The sequence below is a fragment of the Aptenodytes patagonicus genome, chromosome Z (assembly GCF_965638725.1).
Source record: "Aptenodytes patagonicus chromosome Z, bAptPat1.pri.cur, whole genome shotgun sequence".
Lineage (NCBI taxonomy): Eukaryota > Metazoa > Chordata > Aves > Sphenisciformes > Spheniscidae > Aptenodytes > Aptenodytes patagonicus.
This window is the reverse complement of record NC_134982.1, coordinates 46,326,055-46,345,589: the sequence shown is the minus strand read 5'-3', so window position 1 is coordinate 46,345,589 and position 19,535 is coordinate 46,326,055. Positions and strand designations below refer to the sequence as shown.

Below are 19,535 nucleotides of genomic sequence, written 5' to 3'. Positions count from 1 at the left end.
TCAGTTAATGGAAAAAGCACAAAGCAAAATTAAAAGATATTTTCTAAAATAGAAAAGAGAAAGAGGTATTGGGGGGTTTTAGCATTAGTTTTGTTCATTCATGGAGACAGCAGAAACACCACGTAAAGCACAGACACATAACACTGGGCTGGTAATATCTAAAAACTGTAGATTGTACATGTCAAGCAATTGTGTGTCAGTCACCCCCTGGAAACATAGTATGCCCACACTTTACAACAATCTTTCACATGGATTGACTCTCCTGATTTATTTGTCCAGGAGTTCAAGAAAAAACAGATGTACTATTTCCATAGCATCAAAGTACTTTGTAACTCAGGTGTTTTCTTTTTAGGGACATTTTAACATCTATCAAAACCTGCTGCTTATAATGAAGTTTCTGTCCAGAGTCCTAGCAACATGACAAAACTCGTATAACAAAGGCATCTGCTGAATACTGTTATCTTTCATGGGATAACTCTCAATGTCAAAAAAATGTGCACCACCATCAGTTTTACTGTTTCTGACATAGATAAAACAACATTTGTTGCTTTACTGTTGACTAATTTGCTGACTTTCAGTTTTTGCATGTGAATGCATCCTGATTTCAGTGCTATGCCAGCTATATATATGTATATGTCAATGATCACATATCTACTGCTGTGTTTCCAGTTAATCTAATGATAAATGACCATTATTATACAGATTTAGGTGCTTGTAATCCCTCCTTCTCAAAGCACATCTAATTTTCTTCAGTTTAAACAGTAGTTTTGATTTTCACAAATACCTCTGGAACAGATACACATTATGCAGGCGATCTGCCTCCAGCAGCCTTCTGCAAATCGCTTTGCTTCTAGACCACTGTGCTCTTCAGACACAGTATTTTGGCAGCAGTAAGTCGCTAACGCTCAGTCCTAGTATGTAGTGTTTTCAAGTACAAATCTGGCTTCCTTCTTAAGGCCAGCTCTGTCCTGGGTTGAGGGTCACAGTCTCTTGTGAAGCCCCTATAAACAATCCCCTATCGAGTGTATCGCTTCCAGTACTGGTCCCAAGAGATCTTGCTGAGATGCTCAACATTTCTGCAGTTTAACATATGTAGATGTGCGTTCCTATTGGCTTCAAAGCAGTGTTAAAATACAGATCTGAAGGACCATCGTAGGATTGTGAATATGTAGAAAACGGGAAACCATCCTGAGTGGTCTGGCGGCTATATGCCATCCATTTTGTTCTTCTAAACCCAAATAAGTGGTTTTCTTTCAAGAATTCTTTGCTTTACCACGTTCACGTTTAAAGACAAAACGTGTAATTTTTTTAGTTCTCTGTTAAAATACATGGCTATTAATTTTTTAAATAAATAAAATTTTTAAATAAAGATACATTTTTATTAATGTTGCATGTTCTACTAAATTTTGTGCAAGATTGGTTATAGTTGTAGTTTAAAGTATTAATTAATAGGGAAATAAATGATGGCTATGAAGATTAAATAGAGTTGTTTTTTTAACGTAAGAACCATTGCTCTGCAGCATCTGAGCTTTTCACAACTTCCTCTCTGCCAGTATCGCTTACTGGTATTTTCTGAAACACTGGTAAGTGATGACTGCTGGTAAACATTTTGAACTAGTTCTGTCTGGACTTAATAAAACCTTCACTCTCCCTATTAAAGATAGGCTTTATAGTCAATAAGGTTTTGAGACTTGTCAGTCATTTCCATATATAAACGATTCCTCCCCCCCCGGGGGGGGTTTCTGGACAGAACTGCCCCTCCTCAAGACAACCTCATGAGACAGGGAAAATAACAGGGTTATGTCTCCAGAATTTTTAGCTGCCTGTAAGCAAGCAGGGCAAAATTAGTCAATCAGTGGTCCTCATTTTTTTCTGCTTGCACAGTTATTCCTAATGAATATTTTTATTGGTGTTTATTTTTAACGTCTTCTTGTCTTACTGACAAAGACGAATAAGCTGTTTTCTGAGTGTCATTGTGTTTTTATGAATCTCAACAAACAGTTCCGTTCCCTAAACGTGTGAAACCCTGTTTTTAGTCAAATTATAATTCTGGACTTTGGCTGTGCTGTGCTGCTAAAGAAGGATCTACTTTTCCTTAACAATTGAAAAAGAAGGGAAAAAAGCTCCCACTTGGGAAATCACATATCTCCCTAACTAGAGGGATGTGATCCAACATGGCTTTGAACTTGTAAGAAAAATTTCTGTTTCTGAGCTAGACAAAGCTATTGTATGTATTATTAAAAAAAATAAATCTGTTCTCTCCCATGAAAAAGCTAAAATGCAGGTCTTACACTGATCAATTTTTAAATGGTCTTCAAGGACTGGAAGAAAGGTTCATATTCGGCATTGTCTTCTGACACGTGGAAGACCATTTTCGTTAAGTTTGTGCTCTTTGTTCAGTTAGAAATGTCAATTTTTTTGTTCAATCTACCATGTCATTACGGAAATTGATCTCGAAATAATAACTTCTACCAAAGATTAATAAATTCTTTTGCATTTTTCATAGCCTACAACTGCTGTTGCAGCAATTTTTATACTCTGCTTTCACTCTGTTTATCTTCTGCTTGCAAAAGGTAACACGCAGAAACAACATGCAGATCTACATGGTGGAAAGTGTGCAGCTGAGTTCATAACCATGGAAGAAACACGTTGCCTAACTTTTTTTTTTGCTTGGAAATTTTTGAACGAAGAAAAGACCCGCTTCACCCATTTGGCTGTCAAAAATCAATACTAACAGAGCCTTCCTGAGTTTTGTTTCACTCGTCTCCGATTTCGGACATTCAGCTTTTCCCACACGTCGCTTTCCAGAAACTCAAGCGCCTGCGGTCGGGACTGGAAATTTGGACCTCAGCTAAAGCGCCGGTTAAGGGCTCTGCCTGAGCTACTCGGACGGGAAACGCAGGCGGGCAGGAGATGCCGCTGCCCGGCGGTTTACCGCAGGCGGGCGTGGACGCACGGCTGTGCCGCAGCCCAGACCCCGCTGCAGAGCCCGGGCGCTCCTCGGGCGGAGGCGCCAGCGGGACGGGGCGCGGGCGGCAGCCGCCGGCGGCAGGTCCCCTCCCGAGCCGCGGGGCGGCCCCCGGCCCCGGCCCCGCGGTGCCTCAGGCGGGGGGCGCCGGGGGGTGGCGGCGGGCCGGGGCGGGGCTGGGGCTGCCCGGGAGCGCTCGCTGCCCCTGCGGCCGCTAGACTTCTTCCGCGCCCCGCACTTCCTGCCCTGCCCTGCCCTGCCCTCCCTTCCCCTGCCCGCGGTACCGCCTGCCGCCGCCGCTCTCCCTCGCAGCGGGCTCCGGGGGCTCCGCAGGGCGCGGCACCGGCCGCCGCCTTCCTGCTCGGCGGGGGGCGCCGCCAGCGGCACGGCAAGGTGAGGTGAGCGGCTGCGGCCCCCGCCGCTGCCTGCGGGGCTGGGCTGGGCTGGGCTGGGCTGGGCTGGGGGTGCTGCGGCCGGGCCTCCCCGGAGTCCTGTCCCCCCGCGCGGCGGCCTCTGCGGCGGTTGAGGCAGACGGCCGGCGGAGGCGGGCCGGGCGGGGGTGGGCGGCGCGGCGTGAGGGACCCCGGGCCGCGGCCTGCCGCCGCTTGGCTGGCACTGCCCCGCCGGGCTCGTCTCGGCCGGCCTCAGCAGCCGGTGGCCGGCGGGGGGAGGCGAGCGGCGTCTCCGGCACGGGGTGTGTGTCGGGGGGCGGCAGCCGCTGGTCTCGGCGGGAAGCGGGCGGTGAGGCCGGCGGAGCCGGCGGCAAGGTGCGGCCCCGGGCGGGCTCCGTCCCGCGGGAGCTTCCCACTCGCCGCGGGTAGATGCCAGCGGAGGTACCGGGGTGGTTCGTCTGGGCTTAGCTTGCGTGCATAGCTGACACTAACAGCGTTTTATGTTAGTACATTTTGTTCAGTCAATCTTCCCTCTCTGGGTTTTTTGCACAGAGAGAAGCGTGTTGAGGCCAAAATGACTCCGGATATTCACAGCAGGGGTAGGAATAACGATGATGTTAGAAGTCAGAAAGGGCCGTAACAAGGCAGGGTGTGAGATGATCTCCTCCAGGCTCCCCTTCCTGGGAAAGGTCGGACCAGACGGTCTTTGGAGGTCCCTTCCCGGTCTGGAGGTCCCTTCCCACCAGGGCTGAGCCCTGAAACCGTTCCCGCTCCTCCTTCTTCTGAGCCAGTCCCACTTCAGCCGGCTCCCTGCTTTCCCTCCCCACAGGCGGAGCTGCGGAGGTCTGTCTCTTCTTACCCTCGCTGGGGTGGTTGATGGCTTTTCATAGAATCATAGAATCATTATTAAGGTTGGAAAAGACCTCTAAGATCATCAAGTCCAACTGTTGACCCAACACCACCATGCCCACTAAACCATGTCCCTAAGCGCCTCACCTACACGTCTTTTAAATACTTCCAGGGATGGTGACTCAACCACTTCCCTGGGCAGCCTGTTCCAATGTTTAACCACTCCTTCAGTACAGAAATTTTTCCTCATGTCCAATCTAAACCTTCCCTTGCGCAACTTGAGGCCGTTTCCTCTCATCCTATCACTTGTTACTTGGGAGAAGAGACCGACACCCACCTTGCTACAACCTCCTGTCAGGTAGTTGTAGAAGGCGATGAGGTCTCCCCTGAGCCTCCTTTTCTCTAGGCTAAACAGTCCCAGTTCCCTCAGCTGCTCCTCATAGGACTTGTTCTCCAGACCCTTCACCAGCCTCGTTGCCCTTCTCTGGACACGCTCCAGCACCTCAATGTCCTTCTTGTAGTGTGGGGCCCAAAACGGAACACAGTATTGGAGGTGCGGCCTCACCAGTGCCGAGTACAGGGGCACCATCACTTCCCTAAAGTTCTTTTTGCAAGTTCGTGCTTCCAGAGGCCTTCCCACTTCTTCTTGGCAAAGTGTTTCCCCCACCTCCTCCAAAATTTTGATTCAGCTGTTGGGTACGCAATAAATACTGGGGTTATTTCTTGAACCCAGGAGGTTTACCTTGCTTCACTTTTGGAATCCCTTGTCAACTTGAAGATGGGAGTAGTTGATCAGGTTTTTAATTAACCTTGCTCTTGGGTCGAGTCTTTTTAAATGGCTCTTCATCTTACACCTTAACAGCACTTTGCTCATAAAGAACTATTTGCAATGTTGATTTTAATTTTTTTTTTTCCTAGGGGGAGGTTTGCATGTTTTACAGTGAAACCATACATGTGGTGTTACAGGGGTGGGGGGATGGTAGCAATTTTGTGGTTTTCTCACCATGTATCTAAACTTACAGTACTCCATTTCCTAATGTCTTTTTTTGAGATCAGGCGGGTGTCCTATTAATTGTGATCCTAACAAGATAGTTCATGTTATATGGGAAAAATACCCACAATAAACTATTTTCCTAAAAAGAAATCAACAGTCTGATTAACTGCTGAGATCCTTCTGGTGTATAAGTTTGCTTGTTTAATTTTGTTTTCATACACAGTATTTTCAGGTGGTAGTAGTATTGTCTACAAGTTCAGGACATGCTGTCTAGGTGTAACTTCGTGCAGGTATTTTAGAAGATTTTGTCAAGTTACCTTTGATTACTTAACTTCCTTCATCAGAATAGAGACCTACCTTAACCTCTGGCATCTTTTTAGCTACACACTTATTTGGGATTTTCCTTTAATCAGATAAAGGGCAGGACATTGTGGATGATGGGTTATTAGCTTCTTCTAAAGTAGTCATTTGAAAGAAGAGGTACTTGCTGATTTGAAAAATAGTTACTGGAGGAGTGGTAAGTCACCCTCCCCCGAACAGATAACGCTTTTTCAGTATTTTCATACTCTTCTGATCTGTTACTTGTAGTTTAAAATGCGTTAGAAAAGGAAGACCTAAGATCTGATTTGAGTCTCAGATGGTGACTATTCCTGAGAAGGATGAGAGTGCAGTTGCTGCACATGTTGTGCTGTAAATGCTTCTCCCCTTCCTGTTCCTGTGAGAAGTGTAACTTGATAATTTGGGCAAATAGTGACTCAGTGACATCCTGTGGCATTGGTGTTTGAATTTTATTGTTTTTTTGGGTGGTTGCCACTTTGAAGTGAGTCAGTCATCCAAAGTACAGAAGTTTGAAAAGTGGCTGTTGCTGAGTGTTTCAGGAGTTTTTTGTTGGTTTTTTCCTTTCAGCCTGCAGTTTGTGGATTCCTGTGAAAGGTATTTAGAAAGTTTGTGGTCAGCAGGCTTGAGTTCATTGTACAAACTTTAAATCTCCACTGGAAAAACGTTTGTTTGACCTCTTTTGACTTGCAAACTTGAAAAAAAAAACTTACCCCCAAACAGTGTTGCTCCAGAGGATGGTAAGAAATCTGTGTGCCGTGTTTTGTGACAGTGTATTAGTACCAGTTTCTGACCCCTGTAGGCAGTCAGTGCGCCCTTGAAGGCGTAAAGGTTGCTGCTGGCTGTAACTGGTTCTTGCCATGTGACTGTGAATGGTGGCACTTGTGGGTAACATCCAGCTGTGGGTGAGAACCAACAATTGGATTTATCTTTCAAGGATGATCACTACTGTATGTTAACCATATATAAAACTAAAAATGAAAGGTTTTGACTCACTTTTGTCACCTCTCCATTTCCACCCACCCCCAAACCATCACCTTTTTTTGGAAGACTGAGCACACAAATGTTTGCTCTCTGATTCACTTTTTTAAGAATTACTTTTTTTTTTTTTTTTTTTTAATTAATAAAGCCCAGTTTCTAGTACCTTTTAGTCTGATTTAGTCATGTCTGGGTATAACTAACTAACTGTTGTCAGTGGAAGAGGTTTTGATCAGCTTGCTTGGTTAAGCTGGTATATTTTTATTCAAGCAGTCAGGCATAGGAATTTCATGGCAATATCTGAAAAAACAGGTAATTTCTTCCAGAATCTCACTGAGAAATTGGGGAGGAATCTGCAAAAGGTGGGGATAGCACCATTGTCTATCTGCAGGGGTCCCTTGATGGGAGGAGGTTTCCCCAGCCTTGGCAGAGTGGTCACCTGTCAGCGGGTATGGCTGGTATGGGGTTGTGTGTCCTCTCAGCACTGTCTGGTAACCCCGGATTCCTTGTCAGGTTTTTTCCTTCTTTTTGTCTCTGGTTATGGCACTGCTTTTCCAAAGGGGTTTTCCTAAGGCTCTGTCCTTACTCGGTGGTGCAGACCTCCAAGTGAGATGTGCCTTTGCTTTTCAGTGGTTGCTCCAGCTGCACATGGTCTTCACACGCTGCTCTGGCTTACGCTGGCTTTGTACCATGCGGTGGCTGGGTGGTGGCGGAGGCGGTCGGTAGGCGGGCGGGGATAAGGGACCCCTTTTGCTTTCACCTGGCTGTGCGCTGGTTTTACTGAATTCTTCATCTGTTCTGCTTGTTCCTGCTCAGCAGGTCTCATGCAAATACAGAGCTAGACCTTGTCAGCAGAGAGACTTGGCTTTCCTCTGGGAGTCTGAAATGCACAAATTGTTTTGCTCTGTCTTTGCCTCTAATGTCTTAGTCTTGAGACTTACTCGGTGTGGATGTTAATTATCTGTAGTGGAAGATTGCTGGATACCAGCTGTCCTACTTCAGCTGAGTACAATAAAAGAAGGAATTGCTCAGACTGATAGTATGTTAATATGGGAAGTAAAAGTATACTATATGTTAATTTGCTTGAATATCTCAAGATTCTAAAACATCTCCCTCTCGATGAAGCACTGCTAGGTTGGCAGAGCAGAAGGATGAAATCTGCTGTTCAGAAGTCAGGAATTTTATGCTCTACCAGATGTAGAGCATGATGCACGTGATACAGTATCTCATTTTCACATCTGTAGTAAACATTCATGGAAGATGGATTCCTTCATGTTCAGTAAAATCACTTTCTTACCCATAAATTCAGAAATGTATTTTATTTTCAACTCAAACATCTGGTTTGGCACAGTTATTTCCTGGAAAACAGCATGTACGAATAAATTTCCATGTAAATGTACTTACTGAGCTGATTTGCTTATCTCTCCTCCAAAATGCATGCATGTGTGTATCCATGATAGAAAGTTAAACAGTTAATATTTTTAAACTGATGAGAGAGGGAATATCAATATTGCAACTGAGGTAATGTTTTGGGTCTGCACTATTCGAATGGAAGATCCTTCTGTGTGTTTCATCTCTTTCCTCTTCCTTTTGCCTTTCCTTCTGTTGAGTATAAAAATATATTCCTGCTTAAGATAAATTATTTAAGGGCAAACAACACTGGATTTTCTAGAGAGAACAACATACTGAAGTCAGACATGCCTTAGTGAAATCAATGCTTTCTGGCCTGCTTGTTTTTAATAGTTGAAAACAGCAGAAGAGTTTCTGAGGCTGCTGGATTTGTGTACTTGGTAGGTGATTGGCATTCCTTTAACGTGGTTTTGTGCCTGTGCTTTAAGCTGCATGGTGAACTAATCATTCTTCCTTTGAACAATATACTTGCTTTACCTCTGAAAATTTTTGAGCTAAACAGCTACTCCCATATATTTATCCAGTAGTTAAATTCCAGTACAAGTTGTTACTGCTGATAACATGGACTACTTTCTCTATTTCTGACTGCTAGGAGGAAAATACCGATTATTTTATTCAAGTAACACTTGGAATGATGCACTGTCTTGCAGTGCTATGTTTTGTAATTTTTGCATGTTTTCAAGTGTACCAACTAATACGCTTACAGTGAAGAACAAGATATGAATGACTTCATAACAGGTTCCGATATACATTTTTTGAGGTGTAGTATTTTATTCCATTACACAAGAGTAAATGAATTATCTTGTTCCTAGCTGATGTGGCGGTGCTGATCATCCCCATTTTCCACCTCTCATTTTTGCCACTCTGGAGATCTGTGGTTCTTGCTTTTCAGGGAATCTGTGTAAGGTGAGGTGGCTCTGTACTTCTCAGGCACTCCTCTTAGGATGGCACAGCAGAATAGCCTGTGCAAGATGCACGTGTTTCTGCAATTCTTAGCTTTGTATTGGAAATTTGAGCATATCTCTATGTGTGTGTTTTAGTCTACTGCATCTTGATTTTTTTGCTTTACAACAAAAATGCATGGTTCCTCCCCATGCCTTTGCTTTTTCTGTTGACCTTACCTCAGCTGCACGTGGCCCCATGGGTGTCCACTGGAGCTGTGCTGCATGTGTTGGTTTGCTCCGTAGCTGAGGTTTCCTTAGGCGAGAAACTCGGGCCTTGGATGTCAGACCTGTGCAGCTATGCACACTTTTTTTGGTTTGTTTTGGGTTTGGTTTTTGTGTGTGTGTGTGTGTATGTACACGAAGAGGCAGCATTTTCAGGAAGCCACGTTTTACTCTTAGGCTCCATATATATCTGGTCCCCAAATATAAACAAATTCACAAACTTTTCAAATGAACAAATAGATTTGAAACCTTCACCAGTCTGGCAGTATTGTCCACTCCCTGCTGAGAAAAGAGGAAGACTGGTTATATCTTAAATTGGATGGAAAGAGGGGATTTTGCAGAGGGTGCACGTGCACACTTAGGTATAGGTGAGCTGTTGAAGGACTTAAGTGCTGGACATACAGTAGAATCAGCATTTCTGGTACCTGCTAACTGCTGGCATCGCCTTCTTCCCCTGTGATTACAGTGTATGTCCACATGTAAACCCTTTGAGAGTTGCTACCATTTATTAATTTTTAAATACATCACAACCTGTGAATTGCATCCATAGGGAAGAACTTGGTTTATTTAAGAGCATGCACCTTGAGAGACTGTACAATATATTAATAGTAAGTGTACCCATTTCAGATTGCATCCGTGTTTGCTGTCTGTTTGATCTTCTGTGCTCTTTTGTGCTGGCTTTTGTCTGCAGGAGTGCAAAAAGAAAAAAAAGTTGGTCTCACTTTACAAGAGAGCAATCTATTACAAACTGTGTCCAAGATTCCCAGTGGAGTTTGAGGATTCATTGAGCTAGGTGCTATTGCACTCATTAAGACCAGATTTTATCATCTCATAGGGTGAATAAGGCCTAGTTCAAACAGAATTGCAACTGTCCTTTGCCTCCGCTTTTCTGTTAAGACGGGCTGTTCTGCAGAAACAACCCAAGGCTCAATAGCAACCAGTAGTACCCTTGGTACTGCTCATTCATTAAAGCAAGGTTATTTATTTTCTGTTAGGAGCAGAGAAAGCAGCTGAGGATCAAAGCAAACATCACTTAATACAATTTACCATTGAAATCAACAGCGTGTCTGCTAATTTTTATTTTATTTTTATTTTTTAGATTATCCTTAAAGTAATTTGGTTCAATCTGATTGATTCATTTATTTACAAGCTTGGAACCAAAAAGTTAAAATAGCAGTATCAGAGGGAATAAGTTGAAACTACCCAAGTTTGGGAAGCAAAGTGCAAATTACTCCTGAAACAGCGAGACTAAGTTTATTATCTGACTACATGAGATAACAAGGAATCTGTCCTCTTTCTCTAGACCAGTGTTGTCTAATTAGCTTTTTGGGTGGAATATATGATAAAAGGATGGCTGGTTTATTCTGTTTATTGCAGATTTTCATTATATTGTTAGGAATATTCAAGACTTCCCCCTCAAGTCCATGTGAAGCTTTATGTACAAGCTAATAGTACGAGATGGCCTTTCTTCATCCTTCAGATGGAAATATCTAGACAGTATGCCTTCCTTGCTGGGTGTAGTCCCTTCAGCTGTTGTGTTACTGCAGTAAAAGTTTCATTATGTGTGTAAAATAGCCATAGTGGAGGATGCAATATAACGTGTCTCTTTTAATTTGCAGGTTTCCACACTGTTGTGGTTCTTTGGGTTTGTTTTTTTTTCTTGAAATGGTAGGGCTAGGAAACAGCTGCCGAGGGATGAAGTCTCCACCTCTCCTCGTGGCTGCGCTCATGGCGTGCATCATTGTTTTGGGTTTCAATTACTGGATTGCAAGTTCTCGCAGCGTGGATCTGCAGGTAACTTTCCTATTGCTCTGTGTATCGTCTTGTACTTGTGTGTTTAATAAACATAGTGCACAACAAGAAGGATGCTTCCCCTGCATGTGGTGGGCCAGGAGCTTCAGCTTGTCATAGAAATTTTCACAAATATTGCAGTTGTTGCTTGTCAGTAGTGGGAGATGGAGGGAATGGGAGGAATGCCTATTTGTAGGTGAGGGGGACCCAAAACTTGAAGACCTGCTTGTATGGTACTTGTTAGTTCTGCTCACACAAAGCGAACTTTGTGCTTTGTGAACTTATCTTGTGCTGTTTCAGTTTACAGATGTGGCAAATGCCATCCTCTTGTTTTTCTTCCTAAGTGTACGTTGAGACTGGCTCTCCATTTTTAATCTGAATGGGCATCTGCAGTTTGCTCATATCCCTAGATTTTTTTTCTTACATGACCCGTAAGGATGTATGCATGCTTTCCCACCAAGTACAAGGAAATCTAGCTTGTTCAGAAACTGTGTCTAAAAATCTGAATTTGTGTTTCTTAGAAACCTTCCCTAAAGAGGGCATGCAACTTACATGGAATAATTACCTTGTCTGCTATTTTTCTAATGGTAGCTGTATTGTCTGTGGTGGTTGAGCTTGGGTTTTAATCCTTTCTGGAGCATGTGTTCTGAAGTTGAGGAGTACGTGAATAAAGTTACTGGTTTGTGACAATGTGTGGGTTCTTTTGTTTTGTTTTTTGTTTGTTTGTTTTTAACACGCAAACCTAGAAACTAACAACCTGATGATTAAACATGGCTGATGAGAGCTCCTCTCAAGTTTTTCCACTGAATTTGTATTCTCTTTGTAACTGAGCTGCATTTTAGTACTGAATTGACAGCTGTAGGAATTGAACTCCTGTTTTACCTCAGAGTGGGCACTATTCAGACAGGACACGTGTCTCTGGCCATGCGGTTAAGGGTGTGTCTTAGCTTACCCTTGGTGGAGGGTATGATGCCCTGTCTTCTGGGACTCTCGTCATCCCTTGTTTTCCCTTTAGTCAGTGGCCTCAGGATGGTGGCTAGCAGCAGGTAGTGACTGTGTCAGTACTGCTGAAGCTTTGCTGTGCGGCCGTGAGGCAGCTGATAGCGAGGAAAATAAGCTACCATACTAGCTTATTCTTGATCTCAATAACCTAGAGACATAAGGTCCTCTTTACTGTTACTGATTTACTGTATAATCTTGTATGTTTCTCCCAAAGTTAGCTTGAAAATTGTTTCACTTCTGCGTAGTCATGCACTCTGAATGAAATAAAAGGATAGCCGAAGGCGCAGATGGAGCTTCTAAAGCACTGTGTCAGCCTGTTCATTTGTTGGCAAGACTTTGCAGCTATTATGACCGAAATGGAATAAGTGCTTTTCTTTGCTCCTCCAGCTAAACTGCAAGTGTTTCCCCCCCCCGCCCCCAGCCTTTCTCCCCCTTGCCTCTTCTCTGTTCTCTCACTTTCTGTGATAGAGAAGCAGAGTAGGCAGGCAGTAATACGTAGCATACTGTGGTATAAGAAGATATCGTCCATTTTCTTGGAGTCTTGGAAGATGCACAGTTTTTATTATTTCTATTTTTTTAATCCACATGGAATCCCCAGGTCTTTCTACCAGGGTAAATTCTGTTGATATTCCCCCGCCCCCTGCCTGTCTTTGTACCCTTCCTTGCTGCCGAAGAGCGATTTTAACCCAAAATGTTTAAAAACAATGTCCTGCAAAAGTAAATTGGTACTTTAAAAAAAAAAAGGGGGGGAGGGAAAAAAAAAGCTGTGATAGCATCCTTATATGCTGTGATAGCATATAAGGATAGCATTCCTTACCTTATGTCTCTGTGTTTATGTGTGCAGTATGTGATGGTGTTGAATTTTCCTCTGATTGTCACTGCTCTTTGAGCAATCAAGAAGAACGATGATTTTCTGCTTATAAATGAGTTTTTCTCATATGTGTCTTTGTGTAACAGCTGTATGTCAGTTGTTTACGTAAAAGTTAGGCAGTGTTGTCCTCCCTCTATTCTTTTCCAGGTCTTCCAGGAAAATGTATTGATTTGAGAGATGAATTTTCCCTCTGAGTTAGTTTAGGATCAACACTGGGAAGTACAGTGATATCGGAATTGTCTGGATTAAATTTAAAAGATAATTTGACCTTGTACTTCAGAAAGATTGAAGACTGCAATCTTTTTTTATGTTTTTTTTTTTTTGCGTGGGTGTTCTTTTTTTTTTTTTTTAAGCTCAAGTGCTGAGGAGCTTTACCTTTCTCTTATCTTTAACTGAAATTTTGATAGTCTCTACAGAATATGCTGTACTGGTAATTTACGTAAAACCAGGGGTTTTGTGTGTCTGTGTATGTGGCGGGTATCACTGGCTGACATAATACTTTGATGACATTAGCATTGTTAGTTCTGTGAAATTTGGTACTCCTTGAATGTATCAGAGAGAGTCTGGCAAGGGGGAAGCATTTCTATTTGCTTTGGCTAATTTGCTCTTCCTTAGGGTCGGATCATGGATCTGGAAGGCAAAGTCCGCAGGGCGGCAGTGGAGAGGGGAGCTGTGGAGCTCAAAAAGAATGAATTCCAAGGGGAGCTAGAGAAGCAGCGAGAGCAGATCGACAAAATCCAGTCCTTGCACAGCTTTCAGATGGAAAATGCCAACAGAGTACATCAGGAAGAGAAGGTAAGGCCTTTTCTAGCCACAGTTTTCTGTGAGACTCTGGTTTACCAAGACACTCTCTGCAACAGAGTAAGATTGCTCAAATGTTCCAGCTGATGGGCATACAGTGTTGGTGTGGCAAAACGTTTAATTTATGTATCATTGTATAATATTTAGAAAGTGGACATTGAATGGACATTATAGCATTCATTGTATAATATGTGAAATATTGGAAGTTGCAAGTAACAGCACTTCTGAAAAAACCCTCTACCCCCTCTATAAATCATTGTTGCCAACCTTGGGTTGGCCTCTGGCTTTCTTTCCTGTATGCTAATGTTTTAAAACTTAAGGAAAAGAAGAAGCTGCACCAACAGATGTATTTGTATTCCCAAATATATTTGTATACATTTGTAGGCATAAATGGTTGAGGTTTATTTCTAAATGCATTACAAATTTTGTGGCACCTTGAACTTCTGCCTCCAAAACCCAGTAGCACTGGGACACATCAGAAGGTTTGACTAGCCTTTCATGGCAGTGCTCTTGACAGTGCAGCATTGCCAGAGGGATGGAAGTCTTTTGTGAAGAATGTGAATGTACCTACTTAAATACCAGTGTGTACGATTACTGTTGTGTAGTATCTTGCAAACTGTTTTGTTGTGTATTTTCCTTATGTTGCTGATAACTGCCTTGGAAGTGGCTGTTAGCCGTTAATACCACTTTTCTCACTGTTGCCAGAAGTATTTAGCTGAGAGTATTCATTCTGGGTTTAATGCTTCTCCTGTAGAGTCTTTTGATTGAAATTTATAGATCAGCTTTCCAGGACTATTATTTTCAGCAGACTGAACAGACACAGATGATGGTAATAGGTACTCTTCAGGTAAAGGGTTCACCATTAGGTGACGGTTTGCTGCTCAAAACTTGTGGTGCATGAACAAAATATCACCAGCATAATCTTTGAAGGACATAGAGGAAGAAAAATTGAGTAAAAATGGAAGGTGGAATTGTTTAATTAACATGCACATCAGTGACGTATATTTTTAATTTATTTTGAAATAATTTTTATCCAAGGTCTTCTGAGACAAACATGTTTCTTTGATAATTTCTCTCTTCTCTTTGGGTTCAGTCTTTGTGTATGCTTTAAAAAAGATGAAGTATAGTTTGTCTATTTTTTTTTTTTTAATATATGTATTTATTAAAAAGATACCCCAGGATAGTCAGACAGCATTCAAGTGAGTAATCAGTCTTGTTGTCGCTTCTGCCTCCTAATAGTGGGTGTTGCTACTGAGTGCTGTGGGAATTGTTTAAATTTACCATCCTCTGGGAAGGTACCCTAGTTTACATTTTGGTGAAACCCATCATTCTGATTTGGCATCTTTCTGCATTGCAGTTCTGTCCTGCAAGGAGTGAAAGCACATGCATGAGATAAAAAAAAAAAAAAAACAAAAAAAGGGGTGTGTGTGTGAAAAAAGGGCAAACAGAACTGAGTATTTGCTTAATTTACTCTACAGTCTTTTTTACAAGGGAAATACATTTTATGCTTCCTTTTCATAAGTAGATTTTTCCTTTAGCCAGAATTATTAAAAGTCACTGGAACTGGAATTGCTTGCCACAGAGTGTACAGCACAGGCTGGTCACATGGGTGGATGCTGAGAGCTGGTGACCAGAAGCGCGGTGGATGAAATAGTGCTTCTGCTAAGCATGGTGTGCAACCTTTGTGCTTCAAATTACTGTGGTACCAGGCAAATGTAGCTGCCACCACACAGTCCACCTTTCTTGTTGTGGTGATGTTTTTGAGTCTAGAGGGCATATAGGACCTGTCGTCCATTAAATCTGGCATCTGTGCCAGGAAAAGTGGTGGCAGAACTGTTGGACCTGGGGTCAATGTGGTAGTCTGAGGAAGAGTCAAAGCGGCTTCTGGAAAAGGAAATCTTGCTTCTGAAGTCTCTTGGAGTTTCCTTCTGAAAGAGTCAGTGACAAGGATGAGGGAGACTAATGAATGCATTCACACCTGGAATTGCAAAAGGCCACACATGCATGGCTTGTAGAGAAATCATGCAGCCACATGCTAAGATGGTGTTATCACAGGAGTGATAAGGCAAAAGTTACAAAGCAGCTTAGAAATAAACTGGGTTAGTTGTACTGTGGGGAGGTCACCGGTGGAGTTTTGGACTGCTGGGAAAGGCATGCGGAGGAGAACAAGGAGGATAACCAAAGCTGTGCAGTAGTTTCTCTACAGCAATCCACAGTGTAGGTTACAGGCTGGACAACAGCCAGCTGAGGAGAGCCATCATGGGGATCTCCAGGATCCTGAATGGTGTGGAAAGTGCTCGTGGCTGGGAGAGACAAGGCGTGGTTGTTCTCCATCCACTGATGGGTGTCAAATGCAGTCAGCAAGTTGTAGTTCAGACTAGGCAGAAGAAGTGTTCTCCACGCAATAGATGGTGAAGCTGCAAGTGTGTGACATCCATAATGCCCAGTTGCAGCAGGTCTGTGCGGATTAAAAAGCAACTGGATAACCTTGGATGAACACCTGCCCCACCACCCAATATAAAGGTGTTCGTTCTGGCTCCAAGCATTCCTCGGCCAGAAGGAGCTGCTGCTTGGAAAATACTGTGCTTTATGGCTGCCTTGGTGTTCCTTTGGCATCCAGTGTTAGAGACAGGATGCTGGGCAAGGTGGATTTTGGGGCCGATCTAGTATAGCTGTTCCTTCCTCTTAAGTGCTTTTCCCTCCATCATTCTAAAATGCAGTTGTTCAGTAATGGAATAGTCTATGAAGCTTGCTGTTGAAAGCCCAGGAGCTGATGCTGTAGGAAGCATTAGATAAAAGTGGTGCAATGGACTCCTTTCCTGTCTTCTGCTTTTTGTGACTGGAGGAGAGCATGTCTCAGGAGCCTGAAGTGGTAGGAAGAGCGTGTATGTGCCCGAGCATTACTTCGTGGCAAATTCAGAATTTGCTCTTGTGACACATGAGCAAATACCCTGCACAGATGTTTGTTTTCCAACTCTGTGATTTAAGAGTAGGGAGAGTTGTCTTACTGGGAACCTGTGTATTTGTCAAAAGATGCCATCAGCCAAGTTGGCATGGATTCATCCACTCTAATTTAGGAATGCCTCTGATATGATGGCAGGGAAGAGAGGGAAAGCTTAATTCTCCTCAGTAAGGACCTTGATCTGAAGAAGCTGTCCAGGATCAGAGGTTACTTAACAATGGGATGTGGAGTATAAGAAAAGACTGTTTCTGAGTGCTTTTTTTTGTGTGTATGTATATCCATGTATAACTGTGTGTTGTATATTCACATGTGCATACATACATATTTGTATACACACACAGCCACGCAAGTATCCTTGTTTTTCGTCTCCATGATTTCAGTGGAATCTGGGATTCCTGGGAGGCAAGCGATGAATTCACCCTTTCTGGCTATAGGAAACTTGGTCCTTGAACTGAACTTTATTTACGCCATGGGGATTAGCAGTGAGTATTTACCTAGTCCAGGAAGGATGAATGCAAATCCAAACCCCGAGTCTCTCAACTCACTTTACAAGTAATACAAACTGTCTAACTAAGTAGACAGATCTTTGAGTGATAAACGGGATTTTGTTTAGTTCTTGTTGTTCTTAAAGAAGAATGAAAATACTTTCAGCTGATGTGTAGGAGTGAATGGTCTGTCTCAAACCCCCTCTTTTTCAGGGAGAAATTATGGTTCTTCTAGTTATAGAAGAAATCTATATGGGAACAGACTTTCCCGTACGTGGTTACCAAAAGCAACTCGCAAGTAACATCCGAGACCCATCTTAATTGCAGTTCGTCTCTGCTCACTATGTCTTATTACTCTGATGATAAAATACAGAATAATTATGCCACTGATTTAGTTTCATACCAAACTAATACACCAATAATATACTTGCCACGTTTAAGTCATTGTCGGTGGCAGTGTGGTAACCACATTGAATTAAATCTGCCTTCTTTTCTAGTAGAACTCTCTCTGTGCTACTGAAAGGACGAGGGCGTAGAAGGTAGGAGGTAGTCAGAGCCTGAAATACCCTGTGGGCTCACCATTCACTGAGGCAATGTAATCCTGGGAAATTGTTGTTGTAATTATTCTCTTAGGTCTGAGTATGTATAAAACACTTCTATCGCCAGTCTGCTTTTAAAAAATCTGCTTGAATTTTTAAGGATTAATGTAGATTTAGCAAATGGCTTCTGGAAATCCATACAGAAATAGACTGAAGAGATCAAGAGAGCTTACACGAACTCCTAGTAACAACAGATAAAGAATCAGGAGTGAAAAAGGGCTGTTTCTAATACATGAGCAATTTTCTAAAGAACAATATTCTGTATGGTGGTTATTCAGGACTCATAGCTTCTGGGATGTACACAGCCACGATAGCCTTTTTGAAGAGTCTATCAGAAGAATATGTGTAATCTCTCTTATTTTTAACAGCTAGAACATGCTTTTGCAGTTTGTAATTTTCTTTGGATTTATATAATTCTTCCCCAGCCCACATCTTGTTTTACTGAGGAGAGGGGCCAGGCTTTGTACGTTATATGTGAAGCACGTCACTGTCCTGTTGCTCAGTGTCTTTTAACACTGGCCACAGCTGCTCTCGGATCCCCTCCCTCTGGGAAAATTTCAATTCCCAGCACAGCCTTCTGAGACAAAATACCTATCGGTATGCGGAGAGTCAGCTCTGCTCAAAAGGAATGACACTGGGCAGGGGGGGAGAGAGAAGAAAGCCTGGTGTGAAAAGATGCCTATGTGTGGTTTGTTTTTGTTTTCTAAACCAAACAATGTTGCATCTTCTAGTTTTGAAAAGGCTTTAAGGAAAAGCAAGCACTGCCTCGCACCCTGCTCTACTTGTCATAGCACGGTTACTAAATTAGCAAGAGAAATCAGTCTGCTTACTCATAACTGGTACAGCAGAGGTCTAGAAGAGTACCTCTGTTTAAAATATATTTTTAGGTGGTGGAGAAAAAGAAAGGATGGTCTGGGACTAGCTGAACTGTAGGCACGCGAAGAGTGGAAATTTAGAGTATGTGTAGCTTAAGAGTTAACTACTGGAACATTTCTACCCCTTCATAGCAAAATGAAAGGACAAAAAGGAAAGGAGAAAGTACATTATATATACCTGTACAGGTTTTACATTAAGGTTCTCACATCATAGGATTCTGTTTTGTTTACACTGCCTACTATTTGGGTTTTAATTAAATACAACAATGTCATATAAGTCCTGTAGCTGCACAGGGCTTATTTTCTCCAATCCACTTGCTGTTGCCCTGCACCTGTAAAAGTAATTTCTTACTCATATGTGTCAACTTCCTCTCTCTTCTGCTGAGAGTGTAAGAAATTGTTAACTTTACAATTTTGGTGGTTTCTGTAGTTTTGAGGGCTGAACTGCACCATGTCATGGTGCATGTGTCCTTCATCACAAAAAAAAGAGAGTCTAGATTGCTTTTAGCAGAGGATGTGAAACAAGATTGAGTCCCTGATCTTTACCAGGATCACTCTTCGGGAATAGAGCTGGGGTTTTGTTTTTGTTTTGGGTTTTTTTGTTGTTTGTTTGGTTGGGGTTTTTTCTCTTTATTGAGGATGGGGAAAAGTCTGTAATTTCTGAAAGGAATTCAGTTCAGTGAGAAATAGGTTTAAATGAACAATGTCTCCTCCATTTTGGGCTTGAAATTTGTTTTAGACTTGCTTTAATTGGTGCTCCTCCACTGAAGTATACATGAGAGTGCAGCACACAGACCAACGTAAAAGCGAAATATTTTCTTAGGGGTCTTATTTATGAACTTTTTCCCCACTTACACTAATATGCAGTTAGCCATTAATCTCATGGCCTAGAATGAAAAAGCCTTTTTGTGGCTAGTACAAATGGTTTCTTTACTCCTGAAGATTATTTCAAAGTGGTGAAGAAGAAGAGTATAAAGAGAGAAAAGAATTGATGATGCGTGTTACTAGGAAAGTGTGTGTGTGTGTAGGTGTGTTTGCAACAATAGAGAAGGGGGG

The 19,535-nt window shown here is 42.6% G+C and overlaps 1 protein-coding gene across 1 annotated transcript in view; it reads left to right on the top strand.

The window, feature by feature from the left end:
- Nucleotides 1-3,292: 3,292 nt before the first annotated feature.
- GOLM1 (golgi membrane protein 1) overlaps nt 3,293-19,535 on the top strand; it is a 42,140-nt gene continuing 25,897 nt past the window's right edge. Inside the window, exons 1-5 of the mRNA XM_076362522.1 lie at nt 3,293-3,361; nt 8,261-8,307; nt 8,740-8,833; nt 10,713-10,887; nt 13,373-13,552. Coding sequence (XP_076218637.1) covers nt 10,759-10,887; nt 13,373-13,552 — 309 coding nt within the window. The 5' untranslated portion in view covers nt 3,293-3,361; nt 8,261-8,307; nt 8,740-8,833; nt 10,713-10,758. The remainder of the gene's footprint in view (nt 3,362-8,260; nt 8,308-8,739; nt 8,834-10,712; nt 10,888-13,372; nt 13,553-19,535) is intronic.